The sequence below is a fragment of the Megachile rotundata genome, chromosome 7 (assembly GCF_050947335.1).
Source record: "Megachile rotundata isolate GNS110a chromosome 7, iyMegRotu1, whole genome shotgun sequence".
NCBI classification, from domain to species: domain Eukaryota; kingdom Metazoa; phylum Arthropoda; class Insecta; order Hymenoptera; family Megachilidae; genus Megachile; species Megachile rotundata.
Genome location: NC_134989.1, coordinates 8133625 through 8159445, shown reverse-complemented (window position 1 = coordinate 8159445; position 25821 = coordinate 8133625). Strand labels below are relative to the sequence as shown.

At 30.6% G+C, this 25821-nt stretch overlaps 1 protein-coding gene across 1 annotated transcript in view; it reads left to right on the top strand.

The window, feature by feature from the left end:
* Positions 1-25609, top strand: part of LOC100879835 (uncharacterized) — a 39583-nt gene extending 13974 nt beyond the window's left edge. Inside the window, exons 2-7 of the mRNA XM_003699172.3 lie at positions 7454-7785; positions 19898-19998; positions 20136-20290; positions 21050-21938; positions 22833-23348; positions 23575-25609. Coding sequence (XP_003699220.3) covers positions 7701-7785; positions 19898-19998; positions 20136-20290; positions 21050-21938; positions 22833-23348; positions 23575-24027 — 2199 coding nt within the window. The 5' untranslated portion in view covers positions 7454-7700 and the 3' untranslated portion in view covers positions 24028-25609. The remainder of the gene's footprint in view (positions 1-7453; positions 7786-19897; positions 19999-20135; positions 20291-21049; positions 21939-22832; positions 23349-23574) is intronic.
* The last annotated feature ends 212 nt before the right edge of the window (positions 25610-25821 follow it).

Sequence of the window (25821 nt, the reverse complement as noted above, 5' to 3'; positions counted from 1 at the left end):
CCACGCGTTGAATTACCATGCGTCGACTTATTGGTTCGTATTTTTCCTAATAATACAAAAACGAAGCTTCAAATCCCACTTTTGCAAAGGGAAATCTTACTCAGAATCACATTAGCTACCCCCCATTTCAGGGACCTACACTAATTGTGAGACACCCTGCATACGTCATGTTATAAGTTAGGTTGACATCAGCTCTAATATTCTCCTTATAGCGCTCATGTAGCTAAATAAGATTGGAAGGACAAGTTACAAGACTATGGTATTTTGAGGTTATTTGTGGTTAACTAGAATTGTTTAAGGATATTTTAAGATAAGTGTGTATGGTCTTTTAAAGTTATTTCTTGTTTAACGTCTTTTAAGGTTATTCTAAGTTAAAAGTCCATAGTCTTTTAAGATTATTTCAAATTGAAGGCCTATAATCTTTTAAGGTTATTTTTAATTAAAGGTTTATAGCCTTTTAAGGTTATCTTAAGTTGAAAGATTATGACCTTTTAACCCTATCATCCATATTCTCTTGTACCATAAAATATTTGTTTCCCAATTCAAAAGGAATATCACTTGAAAACAACCATAACAGTTAAAATGAATAAAAGAAAAATATTAATAATGTAAAACGAACTGAGGAAAAAGATTCCAAATATATGCAGAGAAGAATATAAAATCTTGGCTTTCAAATAAAAGATTTGAATAGCCACTCTAATTTCGACAGTTAAATTCCATTGAATACGAGGATTGTTGGAAAAGCTGGTGATTGATTTGGACAACCATGGAAAATTGGAATCTATGCCAAATCCGGAAAGGTGGCAACCATTCTCTATTGCTCCATCGTGTCCCCAGAGTTTTCCGTACCTTTGGCTATACAAAGGCTACTTTAGATGTCTGAAAAAGAGAGAAATGTCTCTCCATTCGTTTAATTGTGACATCCAAGAAGATAAGGAACCAGATAATGGTGATCGATGTTGTACCATACTTCAAGTCCCTTTTCCCTTTTTCGAGAAGAAAGGATTTACGAAATGTAATCGTCAAGTCCTGTACACGTTTTTCCTGTTTTTACTTTTTCTTTCGCTTTCGTTTGAATTGTTTGCGCAACCTGAATTTTAAATATCTTTTGCAACTTTGGAATTTTGAAATGAACATATCTAATAGCATAACTTAGCCTAATCTTTATGGGGCGTACAAGGTCTATTTTAATTTTTTGTATTATTAAATTAAATTTTTTTAATATACATGTGAGCATAACATATAACCTAACCTAACCTTTATGAGATAGTCAGGGTTTATTTTAATTTCTTGTATAATTGAATTAGATTTTTTTAATATACATATGTGTACTAAATATTAATGTTTAATATTAATAAGTGCATTAAATATTAATATTTAATATCAATAAAAGCATTAAGTATCAATATTTCATGTACATATACATAATACAAAACATTATACTATGAAGAGTGAAAGGTTTAAGTGAAAATAGGTTTGAGTAAATATAGATTTCCCATACGGTAATAAAATTAAAGGAAATATACAAAATTTTCAAACAAATGTGATTATAAAAGAGGAATATCAGTTCACGTTATTTGTTAAATAAGAAAACTAACACATTTCACAAAATATTATTTAACTATGAAATGCTATTTCTTAACTTTTGAAATAACCTTTTGAAAATATTTTTATTGACAATATTTACATTATATAAATATTTAAAAATTTTTAAAACAACAATTATGCAAACTTGAATAAATAAAATAAGAATAATAATTTTCTTCTATTTTTTGTGATTTTGATACATCTAAGAAATAACTGAAAAATGTGAAAATTTGAGAATAACTCAAAACCTATATAAATATGATATTTTATAGTGAAAGTGCTCTGACTAAAGGAAAACAGAATTTGCTATAAAAGTTCTGAATATTATCTTCCATGGAATACTAGTACTACCCCGAAGGCGCGAATTCTTGATGCATTAAACAGGAATCGAAGATCAACAATACTTTGAATGAATATGTACATAAATCGCCATTGCTAAAAGATATTCAAATTACTCTAAAAAAATTAAAAAAAGAACACACATTACTCCTTTTAAAAAAGCAGTATTCATATATCCTTTATATGCCTCCCACAAATGAAAATTTTATTAACTTAAAATTATACTTCTAAATACGACACAAGATGTTTAATGTACCTTCAAGATATTTTCTATTTTAGGTGAAATACGCAGTACATTGTTAATATTTTAGAATTCGCAACGATCGATATATTGCCAATATTGTTGAGGGGAAATATTGACGTATTGTCGATAGTGGAACATTTACGAGATGGATTGATGGAAAAGGAAATATTATAACTTGCTATTTTATTATTCTATGTTTGTATGTAATATATCATTGTTTGTACACAAACTTTGTTCTAAATGGATGTTAGGGAACTTTGTTTAGAAATTAAATGTATTCTCAATAAATATTGAACGCCTTGAAGTGAATTTGTGTGTCAGCATGTAATGGCAGTATCGATAATATTTTGGTAGTGAAAATACTTTAGAATAATATTCTCAAACTTTCGATAAACTCTCCAGTTTTCAAATTCTTATTACTTCAAATTTTCAAATTCTCAAATTTCCAAATTATCAAATTTCCAAATTCTCAAATTCCTAAATTATCAAATTTCCAAATTCTCAAATTTCCAACTTCTCAAATTTCCAAATTCTCAAATTTCCAACTTCTCAAATTTCCAACTTCTCAAATTTCCAAATTCTCAAATTTCCAACTTCACAAATTTCCAAATTCTCAAATTTCCAAATTATCAAATTTCCAAATTCTCAAATTTCCAACTTCTCAAATTTCCAAGTTCTCAAATTTCCAACTTCTCAAATTTCCAACTTCTCAAATTTCCAACTTCTCAAATTTCCAAATTATCAAATTTCCAACTTCTCAAATTTCCAAATTATCAAATTTCCAAATTCTCAAATTTCCAATTTCTCAAATTTCCAAATTCTCAAATTTCCAACTTCTCAAATTTCCAACTTCTCAAATTTCCAAATTCTCAAATTTCCAACTTCTCAAATTTCCAAATTCTCAAATTTCCAATTTCTCAAATTTCGAAATTCTCAAATTCCCAAATTATCAAATTTCCAAATTATCAAATTTCCAAATTATCAAATTTCCAAATTCTCAAATTTCCAACTTCTCAAATTTCCAAATTCTCAAATTTCCAACTTCTCAAATTTCCAAATTCTCAAATTTCCAACTTCTCAAATTTCCAACTTCTCAAATTTCCAACTTCTCAAATTTCCAAATTCTCACATTTCCAACTTCTCAAATTTCCAACTTCTCAAATTTCCAAATTATCAAATTTCCAAATTATCAAATTTCCAAATTATCAAATTTCCAAATTCTCAAATTTCCAACTTCTCAAATTTCCAAATTCTCAAATTTCCAACTTCTCAAATTTCCAACTTCTCAAATTTCCAAATTATCAAATTTCCAAATTCTCAAATTTCCAAATTCTCAAATTTCCAACTTCTCAAATTTCCAAATTCTCAAATTTCCAACTTCTCAAATTTCCAAATTCTCAAATTTCCAACTTCTCGAATTTCCAAATTATCAAATTTCCAAATTATCAAATTTCCAATTTCTCAAATTCCCAGATCCTCAAATCCCCAAATCCCCAAATCCTCAAATACCTAAAAATTGCCAAATTTCCAAACACCCTAAATTCCTAATTTCCCAAAGACGTAAGTTCTGTATACAAATGAAAATCTTGGTACCGTATGTATCTAACCACTTCTCAACATTACCTACATACACCACTTAACTAAGAATCAATAGTACAAATTAGTTTCAACCAGATCCAATCTCGAAGCAATCAGATCAGGTGTTCCGTTCTGATCACTTGAATTCGATTCTGTAAATTGATGTAATATTTTTATTGAATTATTATGCGCTTTCTTATCGTTTTTTTTCTAACTGTATATTTTTTATTGTTCATAATATTTAGATCAGTTAATAAACCACGAAGTTAATTTGTATATTTTCTTATAATAAGATTATTCAATTTCTTTGGTATTTTCGATAATTCGCAAAAGAATTTTTCATCAACTTTTTGAGCAATTATAAATGCATACAAATTCACTAATAAAAGTCTGTTAATGAAAAAATTAGTAAATTTGTTGACAAAATTTTTAATAATGTCTAAAAAGAATTTATTAATAAAGATAAGTTAAGGAATAAATTAATAAATTCTTTGACAAACTTTCCACAATACCTAAAAGAATCCATTAGTGAAATTTATAGGTTAGGTTTGAATTTCTCAAAAACTAAAAATGGTGGCTGAAGGTAAATATATTAGTAGAGATAAACACCTAATAATTCATAATCAATAAATAAAAATTTGTAAGAATTATTTATTAAATATTATAACACAAGATACATAGAATATAATTTTCAAAATGTTTTACAATTTTCTTTCCCAAGACTACATCGAATAACACACTACATCAAAGTGTTTTCTCTGCATAAATTTAACTTTAATACCATTAAAAAATAACAACACAGAAAACAGAAGAAAACACGACCAGTCGATTACAATATCAGCTAATAATTACCTCTGAAAACATTTGTATCAACGTAATAACCCTAACTAACTCGTAAACGAACGTTGAATTATATGCGTGTACATATCCAGCATAAATTTGACGATGTTATAATGAAATGTAATTTTGGGCCGCCATTACCTATACTATATAAACAAAACCCTATCGTCCATTACATTAATGAATACGCAATCGATAGATAATGTATATCCATAATTAACTTTAACTAACTCAATTTCAAACTTGGTTCGTCTCGCGGAAGACTCATTCAATTATCGGCAAGCCATAAACTCGTGGACGGTGCACGATGTGTACGCTCTTCCATAAATGTAATAATTGCAATAAAATTGGTACAATTATTTGTGTGACAGCCGCAATGACATCGTGAGGAAAATAAAGTGGATGTACTATTTGTATTTCGTGAAACTTCATATGCGAAAGATTTATTTCTGATATTCAGTAAAAAATAAAAGTAGGTTTGAATAATATAGTCGGAAGTAGGATAAAAATTTACAATTCTATACTGGTAGGAAAATTTACTTTTTAAAGAAAATAATAATTAGAGTAATTGGAGTCAATGATCAAATTTTGCAGTTTACTGATTTTCTCAATTTTAATAAAAAAATACTGAACTGGTATATAGAATATAAGGGACTGTCAATAAAAATACTGACACAGACTGACAATAAATAAAGTTCTGCTATTTAAAAAATTTGTTCAAAGAAGACTTGTATGAATAATTTTATAATTTTGAAAGAAAATATTTCTGAATTTTTACATGTAATAATAATGCAAAAATAACAGTAAATAAATTTCTGCTATTTAAAAAATTTATTCAAAGAAGACTTGTACGAATAATTTTATAATTTTGAAAGAAAATATTTCTGAACTGTTACATGTAATGATAATACAAAACTAACAGTAAATAAATTTTTGCTATTTAAAAAATTTATTCAAAGCAGACTTGTACGAATAATTTTATAATTTTGAAAAAAAATATTTCTGAACTTTTACATGTAATAATAATACAAAACTAACACTAAATACATTTTTGCTATTTAAAAAATTTCCCAAAGCAGACTTGTATGAATAATTTTATAATTTTGTAATAATTAAAATTAATAAATAATAAAAATTTTATATGTAATAATAATAAAACCTAACAATAGTTATAATCTTAAAAGTAGTATACTACAAAATGATCATAATTTATAAAAATTCTCTATAATATTATTTTCACATTATTCCATAATAAAGGGGTCCATAATAATGGAATTTCCAATGGAGTGTCAGTCATCGAAAACCTCACAAACAGTAAAACCAGAAGAAATAAAACCCAGTAAGAAAACTGGTAATTCTAAGTTTCTTCTCAAGTATCACCACAGCCCTCTTTGGGGATAAAAAAAAACGACGTAATGATCCTTTACTTTATCCCAGGGGATCGTAGCGGTATCCCACCGTGCGATTCACCCTAGTAGAGCTAGAAAAAACTTTTTAAGGACTACCACCATTCCCCTACGATGGCTCTCTCGTTCCGTGACCTGTTTTACTGAGTGAGAATTTTAGGAATTTTTGCTCTAACTCTTCGTCGGAGCTTGACTCACTATTGTTCTATCTCTTTCTTTTGGTAGACGAACTCTTGCGTAGGATCAACAGCTGCTCATGATCAAAATTCTTAGCTCGTCATCCGTGGAGTAACGTAAACATGGGATGTACATATAACGAATCGGTGAACGTGTGAATCGTGGCATAAAAATCGGGGAATAAGGGTTGATTCGGAAAGTGCTGGAGGGTATCAATGTAGGGTAGGCTGCATTACAATTTATCATTGTACAAATAAAACATGGACCAAGTGTGTATGATTTGGAGATTTTTAATATTCTCAAATTTCTCAGATTTCACAATTCAAAGTTTCTAAATTTTTCAAATTTCTAAATTGCCGAGTTTCCAACCAGATATCTGAACTTTCAAGGTTTGAAATTCTATAGTTCTCAGTTTGCAAAATTTTAGGAAGATTTGCAGAATTCTTAAAACCACAAATTCTCAAAATTCCCAAGCTGTAAATTTATAGATTCTTTAAATTTTCAAATTTTCAATATTCCCAAATTCTCAAATTTCTAAATTCTCAAATTTCCAAATTCTCAAATTTCCAAATTCTCAAATTGCCAAATTCTCAAATTGCCAAATTCTCAAATTCCCAAATTCTCAAATTGCCAAATTCTCAAATTCCCAAATTCTCAAATTGCCAAATTCTCAAATTCCCAAATTCTCAAATTCCCAAATTCTCAAATTCCCAAATTCTCAAATTCCCAAATTCTCAAATTTTCAAATTTTCAAATTCTCAAATTCCCAAATTCCTAAATTCTCAAATTCCCAAATTCTCAAATTTCCAAATTCTTAAATTTCCAAACTCTCAAATTTCTAAATTCTCGATTTCCCAAATTCTCAAATTTCTAAATTCTCAAATTGCCAAATTCTCGAATTCCCAAATTCTCAAATTTCTAAATTCTCAAATTGCCAAATTCTCAAATTCCCAAATCCTTAAATTCCCAAATTCTCAAATTCCCAAATCCTTAAATTTCCAAATCCTCAAATTCCCAAATTCTCAATATTCCCAGACCTACATATCATCAAAGGTCTAAGCTTCCAAATTTTCAAAATTCCCATATAGCGCTTGAGAATGTAAAAATATTGCGGTACCTCATATGTACCTCATATGTCCCCTCATATATACCTCATATGTACCTCATAATCAATCTTTAAAAAATTTTCAAAGTATCACCTTCTCACATAATAATGTATTTAGTATAATTTTAAGTGATATATAAGAGTTGCTTTTATTAATCACTGGTATTTATTTTCCAGATATCAACCAAGTGATTAGAGTCCTTCTCGAGCGTGGAACCGCCACGCTGATGCGACATTTTCCTCGCTCTTTTTCCACCTAGTCTTGTACTCCAGTACAAGAGGGTAGTTGTTACGGTCTTTGAACTGCAACGGAAGCTGCTGCCCGCAGGGAACAGCGGGGCATGGAAGATGAACGCGACTGACGAAGGATTAAAGCTAGAGTGAAAGCAGCGAAGAATTGAGAAAATTATTCGGAGCAACGAAGATGAGGCAGCGTGCTGCGTTCTACCTACTTTCGTTGCTACTTTTCTCGTTGGCCAGTTTTTGTGGAGCTTTCGTTGAAACTCGGGGTAAGTAAACGTACTTGGTTAACAAAGAAAGTTCGATAACTTTCGGGTGACTGATTTCGTTCAAACTTTCAAATCTTTTTATTCTACTTATTTTGTTGTTTCATAAATTGTTATTTGCATTATTATTAACGTTGTCATTTTATTTATTTAATTATTACTTTGTAATTATATCTGTCAAAAAATTAACTCGGGTCTGTTTTGTGATATTCTTTGAAAGATTTGTTATTCAAGTTTGAGTATTTTTATATCAAAGTTATATTTGAAAATGTGTGTTACATTGTTTGGTATGATTCTTTAGTTTAACAAGAGTGGAGTCTAATTGAAAGCACTTCAAGATTTAAATAGAATTTACTGAATTAATATTACATTTGTAAACTGCACGTCAGTTGTTGATAGATAAAATAAAGGAAATAATAAGTTGGTACTATTTTACTTAGTGCAAACATTTAATTATTCAATTGCAAGACACAAATCAAACCATCTTAAGGCTAGAAAGGTTAATCTTATATTTGTTTAAATAGATGTGCGTACTTACAATAGATGGATGTGCGCAGAACAGAGAGCGCATGCGCAGAACAGGCAGCGCATGCGCAAATCAACGAATGCAGCGCAGTTCATGCTGCGACTTACTTGAATAAATGTTCTAATGAATTTGATACAAAAATTATAACATAGACATTTTATTACTAAACGAAACGTGTAAAAATCACTAAATACAAATGTTTTTCATCACACAAAACCTTCTCAATCATTTTCTTCAATGTTCAAGATAGTTTTTAATACAGCTACTTGATTTTATATTAAATTGCGTCGATATTTTACAAGCTTGCATACCCTAATCTTCTAAGAAATTTTTAAACTCGTGTATCTCAATCTTGTATGAAATTTTCAAACTTGTACAATCTAATCTTTTACAAAATCTTTAATTAATATCTTTTTCACTTATATGTTCCAATCGCTTATGAACTTCTCAAATTATTGTAAAGTGTGTCTCAATATGCAATATTTTAAAATATTGATTTATTAAAAAACTTTAATTATGAACAGACTGATCTGACTATAACAAAATATACTGACTTCACAAATAAACTTCGTAATTACTATATTAAATAATAAAAGTATATAAATTTTATAGGTGACCATAAGCACATATAAAACTCGGTAAAATTTACGATGAAATTTTCATGGACCTCCGGGCTTTTTAAAGCACGGATTCAAGTTTCGAGAAATACTCTGAACTCATCCCGCGCAGACAGTACAAATACCGTTTTATTAACAGTTTAATCCTCGCTTTATGCTCTGGCCAACCCTCTCTAATAACTTTCAACAACTCGTACATTGCTAGCTCATCGTTTGATTCGCTCACGATTTTCCCAGATTACGACTAGTTGCAAGCGCTAGAGTTTTTACGTAAAAAGAACAAGCTTTAGTCCAAATATGATGACACTTATTTTAGCATAAAGAAAATTAAATGAAAGGTTGATCAAGGTTCAAATAAAATTACGTATGTAACGCACATTATTTTTAAATGTTACGTGCATTGTTAAGTACAAAGCTAAAAAAGTAGTAAAACTTTTAAATAAAATTTTTTAAATAAAATTTGTTAAATAAAAAGAAATTATGTCCTTTGATAAAAAAGATTTAAATTATCTTGCTCTCCATTAATTTAAATGAATATTAATTCTTTATAGCTCGGTAAAATCTCCAAAGCCCCAATAACAGGGAATTATCGAACGATATCCATTGCATTTGATTTCCAGCTTTTTCGACAAGCAGAATAAACAGTGAAGAGCACACTGACATGTTAAAAAGTCGTTTATTGCCATTCACAAACGAAAACAAAAAGGTAAATTGAACATTTCAACAAACGAACAACTATAACATGATTCTGGGAACAGAAAATTTATTTCCTGCGGTGGCCAGTATATCTCCCTGATCAAAATGCAATGAAAAATATGTGGAGTAACATCGGTACAAAAATATGTGCTTCGAACAAGCAGAATAGGAATATATCAAAATAACTGCAATCGCAACAGCGCACAGTACACCGAATAAAAAAAATTTACAGACGAAAATCAATTATTTTGTTTTTTTTTTATTCTTTCATATTTCTGTGTATTGTATTGATATCAATGATTTTTTGTAAGGTAAAAATGTACGTAATCAATTTGTTATCACTGTTTATAAATTGTATTATTATATCTTAAATTATATTATACGTCTGTAAATAAATAATAACGTAAATATAGTGTAATTTAATGTAGCTTACGTAAAAAATAGAAATTCGATTATCGAAAATGTTTCTATTTGTAAAAAAAATCGTGTGTATTCTAAAAAGTAATTATTAAAACATGACTAAGTAGGAACAGCTAATTTTTGGTAATATTTTATATGTAGAATGTATATACAGGAATATTTTAGAAAAGATTAATTAATATCAGTGAAAATGGACGACCTGATATTACGAATATACCACACATGTCTGCTATTTTCATTTCTGTTGCGAAAATGAAAAAAGTAAAACAAGCCATTATTAAAATGAAGAGTATTTGCTTTTGGTATAATATTCTACCGAAAATGTACATTGTTACCTGTTTCATAATATAAGAACGTTTATTACATTAAAAGTCAAATTATAATACTTTTACACATAATAGAACATTATTAAATAACTAGAAATGATTTACAAATGTTATTATAATCATTTTACGGTCACTAGGTTTGCTTGGAAATCAAAATACGTATCGTTATGAGGACTGGAGAAATTATAACTAATGCGACTGACTAATCATTGATTTATACTACTTAAATAGTAACGTAGCTAAAGGTACATTTACATACATATATTGAATGAATGAATAGTTGTTCTTCTGTGTACTCTGGAAAATTCAAGTATAGAACAGAGTAAACTATGTTCAATTTTGGAAATTTAAGCAAATGTAATCATATAAAAATTGGTTTATTTAGTGTAAAAGTACCTGCACTTATGGACTGATCTATTCGTTAGAGAATTATTAAATTATTAGGAATTTGCAAGTTTGAAAATTGGGAAATTGGGAAGATTGGGAAATTTCAAAAATTTATAAATTGGGAAATTTAGAAAATTTGAAAATTTGAAAATTTGAGAAACTTGGGATTTTGGGATAATTGGGAAATTTGGAAATTTGGAAATTGGGAAATTTGGTAAATTGAGATTGAGAAACTTGGAAATTTGGAGAAATGGGAAATTGGGAAATTTGGAAAGTTGAAAAATTGTAAATTTGGAAATTTGGAAAAATGGGAAATTGGGAAATTGGGAAGATTGAGAAGATTGGGAAATTTGGAAATTTGGAAAATTGAAAAGTTGTAAATTTGAAAATTTAGAAAGTGGGAAATTTGGAAAATTGAAAGTGGGAAACTTGGAAAATGGAAAGTGGGAAATTTAGAAAGTTGAAAATTTGAAAATTTAGAAATTAGGAAATTTGGAAAATTGAGATTGGGAAACTTGGAAATTTAGGAAAATGGGGAATTGGAAAATTGGGAAATTGGGAAATTGGGAAAATGGGAAATTAGAAAATTAGGAAATTGGAAAATTTGGAACATTTGGGAATTAGAAATTTGGAAAGTAAAAATTTACAAATGCAGAAAGCAATTACATATATTAAGCACTTCAATGAACGTCAAGATATAGTTCCACAGCAGTACCCCTACTATCCTTCATAATTTCAACAAATTCTCAACAATAAATCCAAAATCCACCATTAGACCATTAATTGTTCTAATATAAACAATTCTAAAGTTACCAGATACGTGTCGCTGCATACGATTAATTATATCGAGTATTGTATATTCCCCTGTCACCCCATCGGTGCTTAGGAATTTTTCGCAAAGGGGTGAAAGCTTTGAATATTCATAGAATCCACTTCGAGTCGAACATGATCCAACGGTTCCACAACGTGACAATCATGTCTGATTTTCTCTTAATTTGAGTTATTCCTCGTTCATCGATATTTCAATTACGTCGTACAAAGCAGGCGCCATTTAAATTCCTCGTATTCGTTACGAGTCGGATTAAACAATTTGTTGATTGTAATTATTCACATGCTTTCTTTGTCTTGCTTGTGTTACGGTTGAAATACAAATCTGCCTTGATAAAACCTTTTTCCCAAAAAATGATTAAACATTTTAATTTAACCTTCACCTTTAAAAATATTAATGTACAAAAATTGATATGAAAATTAAATTGTAATGACAAAAAAAATAATGAAGCAAAAATTGTAATGTAAAAATAATTTTTCATAAGGCTGTTCAACAATATCATAATTCAATAATTTTGTAGTATATTATCAAACTTATAAAATATAGTCATAACTGTATCTAAATACATATAATTAATTTGAAGAGGTTATCAAATTTTGTTAATAATAATATATAATTGTTTTAGTGTGTTTTCTTGTGGTAGCAATGAAAGTAATATGTTCGAATTAAGCAAGACCATGTGTACATAACATACAAGTCTCACTTAATTCCAGCATATATTATTTGCATTGCCGCAGAAAAAATAAGTAATAGGAGCTTTAGAGCGCTCAACCATGTTAAATTCCTGAAACCACATAATCCTCTGATATTTATTTTTTCCTTTCATTAGTAAAAGTAAATTCAGCTTACCTGTATAAAACGCTGTAATTAATTAAATACTAAAAGTTTGCCAGAGTATTAAAGCAAAAAGGTAATAATCGGAAATTGATAGCTAGAGCCAGGTGTGGTAATCTAGAAACGAATGACAGATAATGGAGAAAGGAAGAATAGAGAAAATTCGGATTACATAAGAGAGAACTACCCTGGAGCACCTAATCGAAGGTTGCACAGAAACATAGACTAAAATACTCTATAGAAAACGGTCTGAGAACGAACAGCAAAAGAGAGGATAATGGAGTAGTTAGAAGCAGTAGACGGGAGATTAAAAAAGAAAGAAAATTAAGGTAATCGATGTCTTATGCAAACATCTTTATATTTTAATTCAAAACAACGTTTGACAAATAATCATATTCTTATATGTGTAACATACTGTACATGGTATATCAAAAATGTAACGGGACTTTTTAAATTTAAGGAAAACAACTAACGCCATCTATTAAAACATGTTATCTGAAAACAGTATACCTCTCCTACAAAACACAACAATCATTATTGGAATCGAGCAACGAATTGTAAACTTATAGCGTTTAATGCGACAGAATCTTTCGTCACCGTGTCACAAAATCACGGACAAGCGCAACAAATTGCTCGCGTTGAATATTGCGAGGATCTTATCAAAACAGCCAGACGAAACTGTACATTCATGGAATGAATTATGACTAGTGATGAGACTTGATGATTCAAGTATGAACCTCAAACAAAGCGCGAAAGTGCTACGTGGAAATCTCCAAGCTCTCCAAAATCAAAAAATTGCGATTCCAGAAGTCCCGAGAGAAGACAATGTTAATTTGCTTTTACGATTCTAAAGGAATTATACTTCGGGAATTCGTTCCACAGGGACAAAATGTTAATGGCGAATATTATCTGGGTGTTATGGAACATTTGTGGAAAAGGATCGTTCGTGCGAGGCCCGAATATCGAGCGCCGGGAAGTTGGTTTCTGTTGCATGATAACGCACCATGTGAACTGTCACTATTCGTGAATTTTTGGCGAAAAAACAAGTCTGTTCCAACATCCTCCAAAGCCTGACTTATCTCCATGTGATTACTTTCTTTTTCTAAAACTGAAATTAGCTACAAAAGGAACGTTTGATGACACTTACACAAGTCCAAGCAGCTGTGACAAGGGTGTTTGAAGCGATTCAAACGACATAAAAAAATCTATGTTAACGTTGTGTAAACGTGCCCAAACATACTAATCAAATATGTTGCTTCGTATTTTTGCAGTAATTGCAAATACTAATCGCTGCACAACACAGAACAGTTAAACAACAACCCCCAGTGGACATACGAGTCTTTGGAGCTTAGGTTATACTCGGTCGCTCTTAATCTAATAGTGATAAAGCATAGTGGATCAATTCTGATCCCGGCTCCCCACAACACTGTGTCTTCAAAGCAATACCCGCTATTAGATACCTATTAGATCGCATGCATAATTTGTGCACATGTGCGTGTCACAGATAACAGACAGTTTAGTAACGATTTATACGCTTTAATTTCATTCTTTATGGTAGACGATGTTTGCACTGCTCTTGGTAGTTCTATTATTACCCCCAAAATCTTGGAGTTCTTTCTCTCTTCGCAATCTTCGCAACTTCTCGACGACTGCCGGCAGACTCGAGGACTTCACACCTCTTCGAGTTGCCCTGCTTCCTGTCGTGAACAAACTTCCTCGTGGAACGTGATTAAGTTTACATGATTCGGTACAAATTTCATTGGCAAAAATCACTTTAACATGACGGGAAGTTTGGTTTAAGTAAAGCTGTGCTTGTACTGACTTAAAACTGTGTGGTTGTAACATCAATATGTGACATTGCTTATACTTGTACTATTAATGTATATACTTTTGTATACATATTTATAACATCAATATATAACGTTGTTTATAATTATACCATCAATAAATAACATTGTACAATATGCAATTATAACATCAATACATAACCTTATCTTTACTTGTATCATCAATAAATAATCTTGTACAATATGCAATTATAACATCAATACATAACCTTGTTTTTACTTGTATCATCAATAAATAATCTTATACTTTATGCAATTATAATATTAATACATAACCTTGTCTTTACTTATATCATCAATAAATGACCTTGTAAAATATGCATTTATAACATCAGTACACAGCCTTGTATATACTTATATCATTAATAAATAACCATGTTTAATATATGTATGCTTATGTCATCAATACACGATCTTGTCCATATGTGTATCATCAATAAACAGCCTTGTACAATATACATTAATAACATCAATACACAATCTTGTCTTCACCTATATTATCAATAAACAATCATGTACAATATGTATACATACAGTACACATATAGCATAATTACATAACCTTGCATACTTACAGCAATACACTAATACAGTATACTAATTCAAGTTTACAATTCTATTAAAAAATTCTCAAACAATATTAAACTAACAAAACACTTCTATTGCCTTAAAAAAACAATGTTCTTTCTTTAACATCTATAACGTTAAACTTAACTTAAGTAAAGAACTATAATTCTAATCACAAAAAATTGTCCAAATTCATCTCTGTTATCGATTTCAAAAAACTGATCGCGTTTCATGATGATGCACGTGTACAATATCAACCTTTATGAGCAGAATGAATCTATAATAGCAAGTTTATGTTATTATCAACATAATTACTAAATGTCAGTCCGGTTAACGTCTCGTCGCAATCCGGCGCAGGGATTCTAACGATCCTGGCTAATTGAGTTGTCCTTCAATCTACGCGGATATTGTTGTAAAAGAGATTAACATCGTTTTAATAGCAAAATGCTCTGACAACTCCGAAAATTTCGTTCGTGTTCTCATTTAGGGACAATGGTATTCTCTTTAGGGGGTGCGTAAAATTTCACCTATGAAAATATTTTATTATATTGAGAAGGAACTTACGTTTATTTTGTAATGTTTTCTTCTTTTGGAGAATATTTATAATTCTAATTATGTATACATATACTGTAATATAATAATATGTATACTACAACAATACACATATTATGATATAATGATGTATGCATTATAATAAAACATATAACATATGTATTAACGTATATTACAGCAATACAATAATAGTAATAATGTATATACTATAATAATACATAATATTATAGCAAAATATCACAATAATATTATACATATTAAGTGTAAAATATACTTCATAAAATTCAGTAAACAACTTCTACAATTTATAACAACCAATTATAAAAAATTTCTTATCTTATTAGTACTACACACACATTATTCACTTATATTCTTACCTACAATTTAAACATTTAGCAAATAAAATATACCTCTCTGTAAACACTCGCAATCCATGCTACGGTTTTAAATGGCACTCGTAAATTACCGTTTTAACGCTTGGATACGATATGAACATTGTATAGTGGTACACAAGTGGATCCTTAATAACACTATTCAATTTTGACCAAACAAATGTTTTTGACATTACCATTCAAAACTTTATTTTACACCACATTTACGTACCTGTAGATGTGTCTTTTACAATGTTCCGGTGCTTTAATTTCAAACGCGGGGGAATAAATTCAATAATGAAGAAGGTTATACAATCAGAAGAACAAACGGCACGATTCATTTTGAACAGAAGAAAAGAAGAAAATGGAAGGCTCTTGTAAAATACACGCTCCGAAGGATAATCGCGATGTGCACGCTCTTGTATTAATCACCGGTGAAAACTGCTACTAAAGCAGTTTATTGCAGGTTTATTTTATTTATTCATTTAACGTTCAACGTGGACCGGTAATTAGCAGCCATCAGTACATTTATTTTCAGCGGAGAATTTCAGGCACTTACATTTTGCTGAATATTTGGTTTCTTTATTTATTTTGGAGAGCTTCTTGTAACTGTATAGTATTTTATTTATATTTTTTTACTTATAATTCATTTAATGATTTTTATGTCCAGAGATGTGAGACAAGAGAATACTGTGAAACTAAATTTACCAGCTAATTTAAATTTTATGGAATTATGGAGTCAATTATAAATTGTAGATTCAAGATTATAGGTTATAGATTGTGGATAATGGATTATAGATTCATGACAGGAATAATAGTAGATGTGTATTTATAATTTGTATGAAATCGCCTTTTAAGAATGTAAGATCTAACCTCAAAACAAAATGGACGCTCGTGTATAACATAACCTCTAAAATACATCCTGGAAATAGAGATAAATGTTTAATACTGAGTACTAATTTTTAATACTAAATATTACTAATAATTCATACCTCAAGTTTTATCGACATACTTTTTCCTCCCTTTCTTAAATTAATTTAATGTGTTACCTAAACCACCCTTAGAGTATGTGCACAAATTATAGATATACTATTTCAAATTTACAACACAATATACTTTCGTTTAATTCTAAAACTATTAATAGTCAAAGGTGGAAACGTTTTTATAGACAGTAAGCTGCATTCGCAGACATTCAATTAACAAATTAACGTACCTCGAGGAGTAAAACGAGAACAAGAAAGCTAAAAAGAAACGTAAACGTAAATCGGAAAAAAGACTCGGAGGAAATGGAGAAAAATTTCTTTGCAAAGTCCGATAGAACGTTACAAAAGGCAAAGAGATAAAAGAGAGGTAGTTGAACAGACCAAGAGTACGGTATCATAGATTCTAATGATAAGACGAAGTTTGCGAGCGGCAGAACGTAAAAACGGCTAATTGAACCCGATGAAAGTCATAAATATAAATAAGGAGAACAAGTAAAGAAGAAATAGAGATAAAAGCAAAATAGTGGAGGTATGGGTGAAAATATAAAAGTTACGGAAGGGAAATAGCATCAACGAGCCGACGCTTTATTTCCATAGAACTGACTGCATCAATGCCACCTAATTACCTACCACCAAGTTTCCGGGCGTTTCAATTACTCGGAAGATCAATATTCCGGTAGGAACAAGATATTTAAACAAGTGAAATATGCAAATCAGAGGAACTTAGCTTGATGCGCTGCCAAGGGAGGTGACAGTTGGTTTTGATTCGAAAATGAAACTATTAGAGAAAGTTACTACTTTGTTCTTTATTCTGAGTTCAGAATTTTCACCTAAAATTACAAGTTTCATCTAAAAATTTAAAAATATAGATATTTTTATGGATATAGTAGATCTCATTATATCAACAGTAATTATTATTATAATACATTTGCAGATTTTACAAAACAAAAGGGGATGAAGTTTTTCATGTATAATGTAGTTTTTAAATAAATCAACGAATATTTGTCAAGTATACATATATACAGCAGCTAGTTAAATGTAATATGTGTGGACAGTTTCATTCCTGGTTAATTTAAGCTTTGTTTTCTTATCTTCGTTTCATACATTGCAGAATATGCCCCGCTATGACGTATGATCCTGGTTTGCATGTAGTCCAATGTAATGCATCAGGAATGAGCAAAATGTTAAGACTCTGTTTGTGCAATTGTCCTAATAGCATCCGTGGTGCAGACGTGATATGGCCAGTATTGTTTGCGTGCTACAATGGAAGCGATGCGCGAGTAACGACATACAGTCAGGCACAAAATTAAGCGCGCTTGAAGATTTATAATAATTGGAATAAATCGGAGAGTAGTTGAAACAGTTGATAATTTGAAAATTTAGACTAATTTATTAGGTCTAGTTTGTGAAGTCACAAATTGTAGAGACGGAAAAAATGTTAATGTGGATAAAACGTGATTTGTACATTTTTGACTCTGTTTACAGGGGAGCAAAATATTAGTGTGTAAAAGTATTATATTGAATATTTAAAAATTTTCACATAATTAAAATTTAATTGTTGTAATTGTGGATGAAATTAAGAGGCAAAATTTGAAAGTAAATTATTTAATTACTTATTATACATATAGTTTTGCGATTAGAATGAAAAATTTATAATGGTAATACAATAAAAAGTGTATATAATCTCTCATAAATTCCTACATACAGAATATTCTTATTAATACTAAAATTCTTTAACTTTGAATTTAGTCATACACATGTATGAAAAAATGGAGAACCACTGATACCTAAATTATTTAATAAATATTTAAGTTTAATAGTAAGATTAAAAATAAATTCTTAAAGAATAACCCCACAAATAAATAAAATTACAATGAACACATTACAACGAACTTATTATTGCAACAATTTTTCATCGTATAATTTTTTCTCCTTCAAACTAATTACTATACGAATTAAGCAAAATTTATTCATATTACATTATTAATATTTACTTCAATCATTTCATTATTGCATAATATTCCGAATGCAACGAGAATATGCAATAATTCAAAGTCACGTTGAAACGTTAATAATTTTCTGATTTAATTTGAATGACGTATATTTCTATAACGTGTCCATTCATAATAATTTTGTCTCTGACTGTAAACGTGAATTACGCCCGTCGACTGCTGCCACCAGCCGATATAGTGGCTTTTCACGCTCTAACGATATGCTTCTTTGACTTTTCATTGTACGAAACGTGATCGGATTAATGTTCATTGCTTCGGATTAACAGCAGAAAGCCTTCAATAATTAAAGACAATTTTATACCACGACAAACGCGTCGTTAAAACAATTTTAACGTGTGTGAAGATGGAATTTGTTTCCTTTTTTATTTCAATTACGTTATGCAATTTTTATGTCGTGTTGTAGAAAGAAAAATTATTTGCAGGATTAATATTTGAAGATTGTCACTGCAGTTATAACATATTAAAATAGACTTTAATACAAATACTTAATTATTTAATTTGTTAAATGAATGTTACTCTCTAATAAGGGTTATTAGGATACAGCTAGTGATGGATTTAAGCGAAAATATTTATTTAAATTTTGTTTAGAGAACTCATACACTTCTAACAATTTTCTTTATAAAGAAACCAGGATTTGTTTTGGTAACAAAGTAATTTTCTTTTAAATAATCTTGCCCCTTAATTATTAGTATATTACATTACAATTTTCGGATGAAATACGATAAATCAAAGTCTCTTCTGTTTGTAGACTTTACACTAATGCTAAATTTATTTACTAAGTACCTTTATAAATAAATTTTAATTCTTAATTTATAAATTTGAAGACACAGGTAATCTCCAGAATAAGCTCCAAAAAATAAGAGAAGCAAAACTTTGCTTGTTTTCAGACTGAAGTGAATGACTAGTGTAAACAATTACTCTCGACAAAAATATACATGAAGCTTGGAATATGTTTTTAGATTTAATCAATTGCGGTGGAATTTCTTTTGGTATCATGCCAGAGCTCAGCTTGTGGAGAAAATATCACATTACATTAAAATATTTGTTTATTTTCTGAACAACAAAACATAATTAAGTTGTAAATAACCGTTCGACAATGTAAATTTTCACGGAAAATTGTCACATAATTTTATTCCTTGTTTGTTGCAGGATGCAATCGCACTGTCAGAAATTCTATCGGATGGATACGTTGGACAGGAAGAATGGGGCGGTGTATCGTTCACATTGTGGCACCTTCTAGAGACCCTCAGGTTGACACAAATTCTTTCATCTGAATCATAATTTCTTATATTATAACTGTAAAATATCGCCAATTTTTATTTTGAGCCAAAAAAAAAATTATTTAAATGTATACATAATATTGCAAAAATTAAAATATCATGATTAGACGCAGGTGATCGAACTAAAAATTAGACGACTTCAAGTTGGTTTTCTGAAAGAAACCAAATGCGAAGGTGCTTATATTCAATTTTTCGATGGCGGAAAGGATGTTCAGAATAAAACAGGACGTTACTGCGGTCACGTGAATAGCAATGCAACAAGGTAAAATATTAATTTTTTCTATTATCAACAATTCAATAATTGCAATAACTGTAACTTCAGTTACTTACCTTGTTTATAATAATAAAATGCGATTATAATATGATACATTAATATTATAACACGATGCAAACATAGAAAAATGAATACGAACATACAAGATGGCGAAAACATGACGTATTAATCACACAGGGCCTTTTCACTAACATAATTGTAAAAATGTTCAACATATTCGTCATTTACCGAAACGGTCATATCTTCTAATAAACCCCTGTACCATGCCATACTTGGTCAGTTTGAACGAGTTCCTGTGCAGTTTCATATATCATCCTGTATGATGCGCACTATGTGTACTTGTTCCCCTAACGCAGGGATTCTCAACCTAATTTCTCTCGCGAGTGCTTTCAAAGTTCAAAAATACCTTTTCCTTATTAGAATATTTCGAGTTTACAATGGAACATATGAACACATTTCATTAAATATTTTGGTGAACAAAATAATTCATGCATGAAGGGAATATTAAATAGTGACAACTACTGTGAAGTATTACTTAAAGTATTTGTCAAATTATTAATGTTGTATTATAAATTATGATAGTATGATAAAAGTGTCACATCATGCAAGATTATTTATATTACCCCTCTGATTTCTGCTCCACCCATCAATGACAGCAAAGTTTCCCTCAAACCTTGCACCCAACAAACCTTTGGAACAACATAATTTATATACGCAGTTAATATTTAAGTTAAAATAATTTTACAGACTGTTCCTAAGAAAGGGGCCCAACCTGACAATCATAATGGACTCGGACGTAGAGTTTGCAACCGAAAACCCAGTAATCTTCTCCGCCCAATTTTCGATTTTACCAGCGCACTTGGCTGCCGAGCGTCACCGCGGTTTTTCTCCGTCCTTTTCATTCGACTGTCCAGTGGAGTGCGTCGTAAGAAACGACCAAAGATTCTGCAAGTTGATGTCCCCGGGTTACCCGGGCGTCTATCCCCGCGGTATCAGATGCAGGATCGCCCTGGAATCGAATTCGGGTCGCTTTAAGATCGGAGGCCAACCGACCGATATTTTCGATCTGATGAACCACACGTCCCAGGACAACTGCCAGACGGAAAACTGCGAGAGGCACATAGAAATCGTCCCGGAAGCACCGAAGACGAGGGTCGCTAAGTCGATCGGGTATCTGCCGGGATATATGTCCTACAGGAGGCCAAGGAGCCCCGATCACGAGGAGGAACTGGAATTTATCATTGGACAAACGTCGCACAAGTTTAAGAGGAATAGAAATAATCGAAGAAAAGTTAGGAAAGATAAGAAGAAAGTCGGATCGAAAGATCTGTACAAGTCTCGTAGAAGATACGTAGCTGAGGATAGAAGGAATCGTCCGAAAGAGATAACTGAACAGTCTTCTGCTTTTCATGGGTTTAAAAAGGACCCCAAGCTATTCGTCGGGTATCACGACGAGGAAACATCGCCAGATTATGTGCAAAGGAGACTTCGTCGCCCGCAGCAAATTAATAAAAAGTCTATGGACTCCAGTTCGTGGAAGAACTTTGACCTGCAAGATGTATCGAGGGAGAATTTGTCTCCTGACGGAACACAGGACATTCTGAGGAAGGAGACTCAAGAGAAAAACACTGTACAGGTCAGTTTAACATGACAATTTATTTTTAGATAGTTAGATTGTTTGGATTCAACTTTTTTAACGACTTGACAAATAATGGGGTCGTGTAGAACTAGTTAATTAAATTTTCTTGTGAAACTTGCCAGTATTTTCGAGTCAGCTCAGTATTTTTCAGTTACATAGACATTTTAAGTTTCTTCGTACATGCACCATATTTTAAATGTAATATTTATTTATTGTAAACGTGACTCCAACAATAGGTGTGTAATTGATCTCGAAAACCTGACAGTAGTTTCTTCAAAACAATTCTTTGTATTTTTGCAGTTATGTATCTTGTAAAAATACTCTCATCTTGTGAGATTTTAAATATCATATAGCCTGTTGCATTTTTTATTGTCGTCCATGAGCGTACTAAATGTATACCAATTAGAGAGTTATAGAAAATTATGATTCTCTAATTACAATTTTGTTAAAAGACTGATTGAAGCCCTAAAAGGTACAAAAGTATTTCAGGAAGATTTCATAACCTCAAAATAGCTACATAGCTACGCTCAAATTCCAATATCAATTCAAGAGTTATATGATGTGCTTTCTGTATTAATTACATATAGTGTTGGGATGACAATAACTGATATTACATTTGTCCCAATAAGATTAAACCAGACTGGATCACAGGTTAAAATTAGTCCACAATGCAATTACTAAAATTACTCTGTATTACTTCCTTTTAACTTCTCACAGACACATATTGCAGTAACTGCATAGTAAACTCCCCCAACAGTTCAGTGAAGTTCCTCTTGTACAAAGTTAGTTGAAACTGCGAGTGTTTCTATCAAGAGAGCAAATACAGAAACAATATGCTTAATTGTAAAATATGATCGAATTATTTAACCATTAGCTATTTCTCTTGCCAAGGTTTCCGAGTATGGATACACGAGGAGGGGTCGCACGCAAGATAAATTAGGAAGCACCAGTTGCGTCGGCGATTATCTTGCTCTCATGGAGAACGTAGACGGGAAAATTCTGGAGATCTCCAAATTTTGCGGCGAAGGTCACGTGCCGCGAATAATTACTCGAGGGAAGAATATTATCGTTGAGTTTTACGCGCAGCAAGATGGTACGATAATGCACGACGGCTTCCAATTGTCCGTGCAAGAAATGGAGCAGACGTCGGCTGTGACACATAGCCAAAGTTGCGATTTCGTTTATAAGAGTTCGGAACGTACTAGGGAAAATATTAAATCGTTGCCGAACTGGTATCCTCCGGACACGGTGTGCAGCTATAAGTTCATAGGCAGGACCTCTGAGAAGATTTCGGTATACATGAAAATAATTAGAAACGAACTGGATTTGGAATATGCACCTCAGACTCGGAACCTTAGTCTGGGTTATTGCTCTGGAAATGAAATTGCAGTTTATAATGGAATAGAAGTAAGTTTCTGATTGGCTTAATATATTGTGACTATTAAAAATTTCTTGCTAAATTATTTTACTATTTATTTGTCTATTAGTTTACTATTACATTATATATTAGTTTACTGTTTATTTGTATTAACTGGTAATGTATTTAATATTTGATTAAGACAATACTACATCGATTTCAGTAATAATATAATTTTACTATTTAATTTTAATTGTGTTAATATTAATTTTGCAGGCAAATAATAACATCCTAATGTGGTCCTACTGCGACGTGTCTCATCAAGACATCAATAATATTCAGGTTCCTCTCACCTCCAGCGGAAACGAATTGTTAATACAATATTACAGTGCCAAAGGTTCTTACGACGGCCAAGAGTTCACCTACACGATATCCTACAGGTTTCTGAAGAAGTCGAAGAACTCCACGAATAGGCGTCAAATACAGGACGACTTCAAGTTAATTTCTCTTAGGCCGGTCAATTTTTCTGCGCTGAATTTGAACGACAGCGAATACTGCAATTGTGATTTTGGTGACAGAATAGGCAGCTTTAAAAACTGGTTCATGGTTCTGGTTGTGCTGGGAATTATTTCGTTCCTAGGAGCCATTTTTACGATAATCACGCTCCTCGTTAAATGTATGAAAATAAGATCCATGGAGAAGCGACTGCTGCAGACTCCGAAACTGTGAATCTAATCAAATTTTGTACTACTTTCTAGCTGTGCGAAGGAAAATATTTTCTAAACGAACTCATCGCAAAATGGCGTAAATTGTTCGAATTTAATTTGGATGAAACTTTGATAAAAGTACATTTTATACAGTGCAGTAATTTGAGTTTGACGGAAACTGCTTTTTGGATTAGTGAAATCAATATCCGTAACCGACCATCTTTATTAAGCAATTTATAAATAAATGTTTGAATCTTTGAGAAACGGTTTAGTGATGAGTCAAAATTTGAACTTCATCGAATTTACCATTGATAAATTACTCTAAAAATACTGCATTAAAAATTTAGTACACATCATTCCTCGTTAATGTCAAGATGTTAATTTTAAAATAAAAATGATCACCCTCGTTATTTTATAAAGTTTTATATTTTGGGAAAAATCGTCAACATCATATTACTATGCATAAAAAACTTTGTAAAGTATATTTTTATCTTTGATCTTTTCTAGATGGTTTACAGAATGTTAATATTTAAAAGCCGGTTTGACCTTTATAGCTTGAGGTGCTGTAGCTATAAAAAGTACGTATCGATCATTTTTGGTTATTTTATATACGAAGCTTCATCCAAATCAGAATCTGACAATTCACGACACTCCTTTATCAGGTCTAGGTTTATATGTACAGTGATGCTTAGGTTATTGACATCTTAGTATGAAATAAATTATGTCCGTTAACTACGAACGCAACAATAAACTTTTGTCCGAAATATATTGGATTCACGCAAAATAGGGGTATACAAAAATTTCCATCGGTCATGTGCAAAAATTCTTATCTGCACATATTATTTCAATGAAATTAACGATAAAACATGACACAGAAAATTTGGAAAGATAACATGAAAAAGTTTCAATTTTATCTTGAAAAATAAATATTCATTTAAATAAAGAAGTGTTTAAAATTCAAGAAATATTTTACTTTAAAATGTTTCACAATAATAATATTGGAAAATTAAATATTAATACAAAAAAATTAGCTCCAAACATCATTAAAAGTTTTGTATACCCGTAACGATTCAATGAAACAAAAATAAAAATTTCGAAATACAACAATTGAAAATCAAATAAATTTTGTTAAACATATCTAAATTTATAGCTTTATTTGAGTTAATAATAATGTAAGATTATTTATGTACCTGCAATAAAATAACGGAATTTTGTACATGCTTTTAGAATGTATTTGCAGAGGATGTGCATGATTCTGCACCAATTTCATATACATATGTGTTCAAGTTTAAGCTCGTGAATTAAACGGGATATTTTTAAAAGATGTGCACTGTAAACACTTTTGGACTCCAGATAAAGAAACATACATTTTGTATATTACACTGTCAATCGAATAATACCGAAAGTAATTATGGTTAATAGACAGACCAAAATCTGATATAAAATTGAGATTTGCGAACGTGTAAATACACATCCTCGTTAACATATCCAGTTAGATAATAAGGAAATTGTATGTATTGCAATATTGATATCGTCACTCTGCGACAAAACTATATGAAACTTGTACATGCCACAAAATTATTAAAAGATAAGAGTTTTATATATTTTTCCCATTTTTATTCCTACCTTCCATGATATATTTTCTGTAGATTATATTGTCTAACGAATCGTTATTATTTTACGTTTTGTAATGCTTAATTAATTCTTGTAAATTTTTAATTTTGAAAATATAAGCGATATGATTTATAATTGTAGAACGAAAACAAATATTAGTACTAAAATTAAATTTCTGAACAGAGCAACTTTTTTATTTATC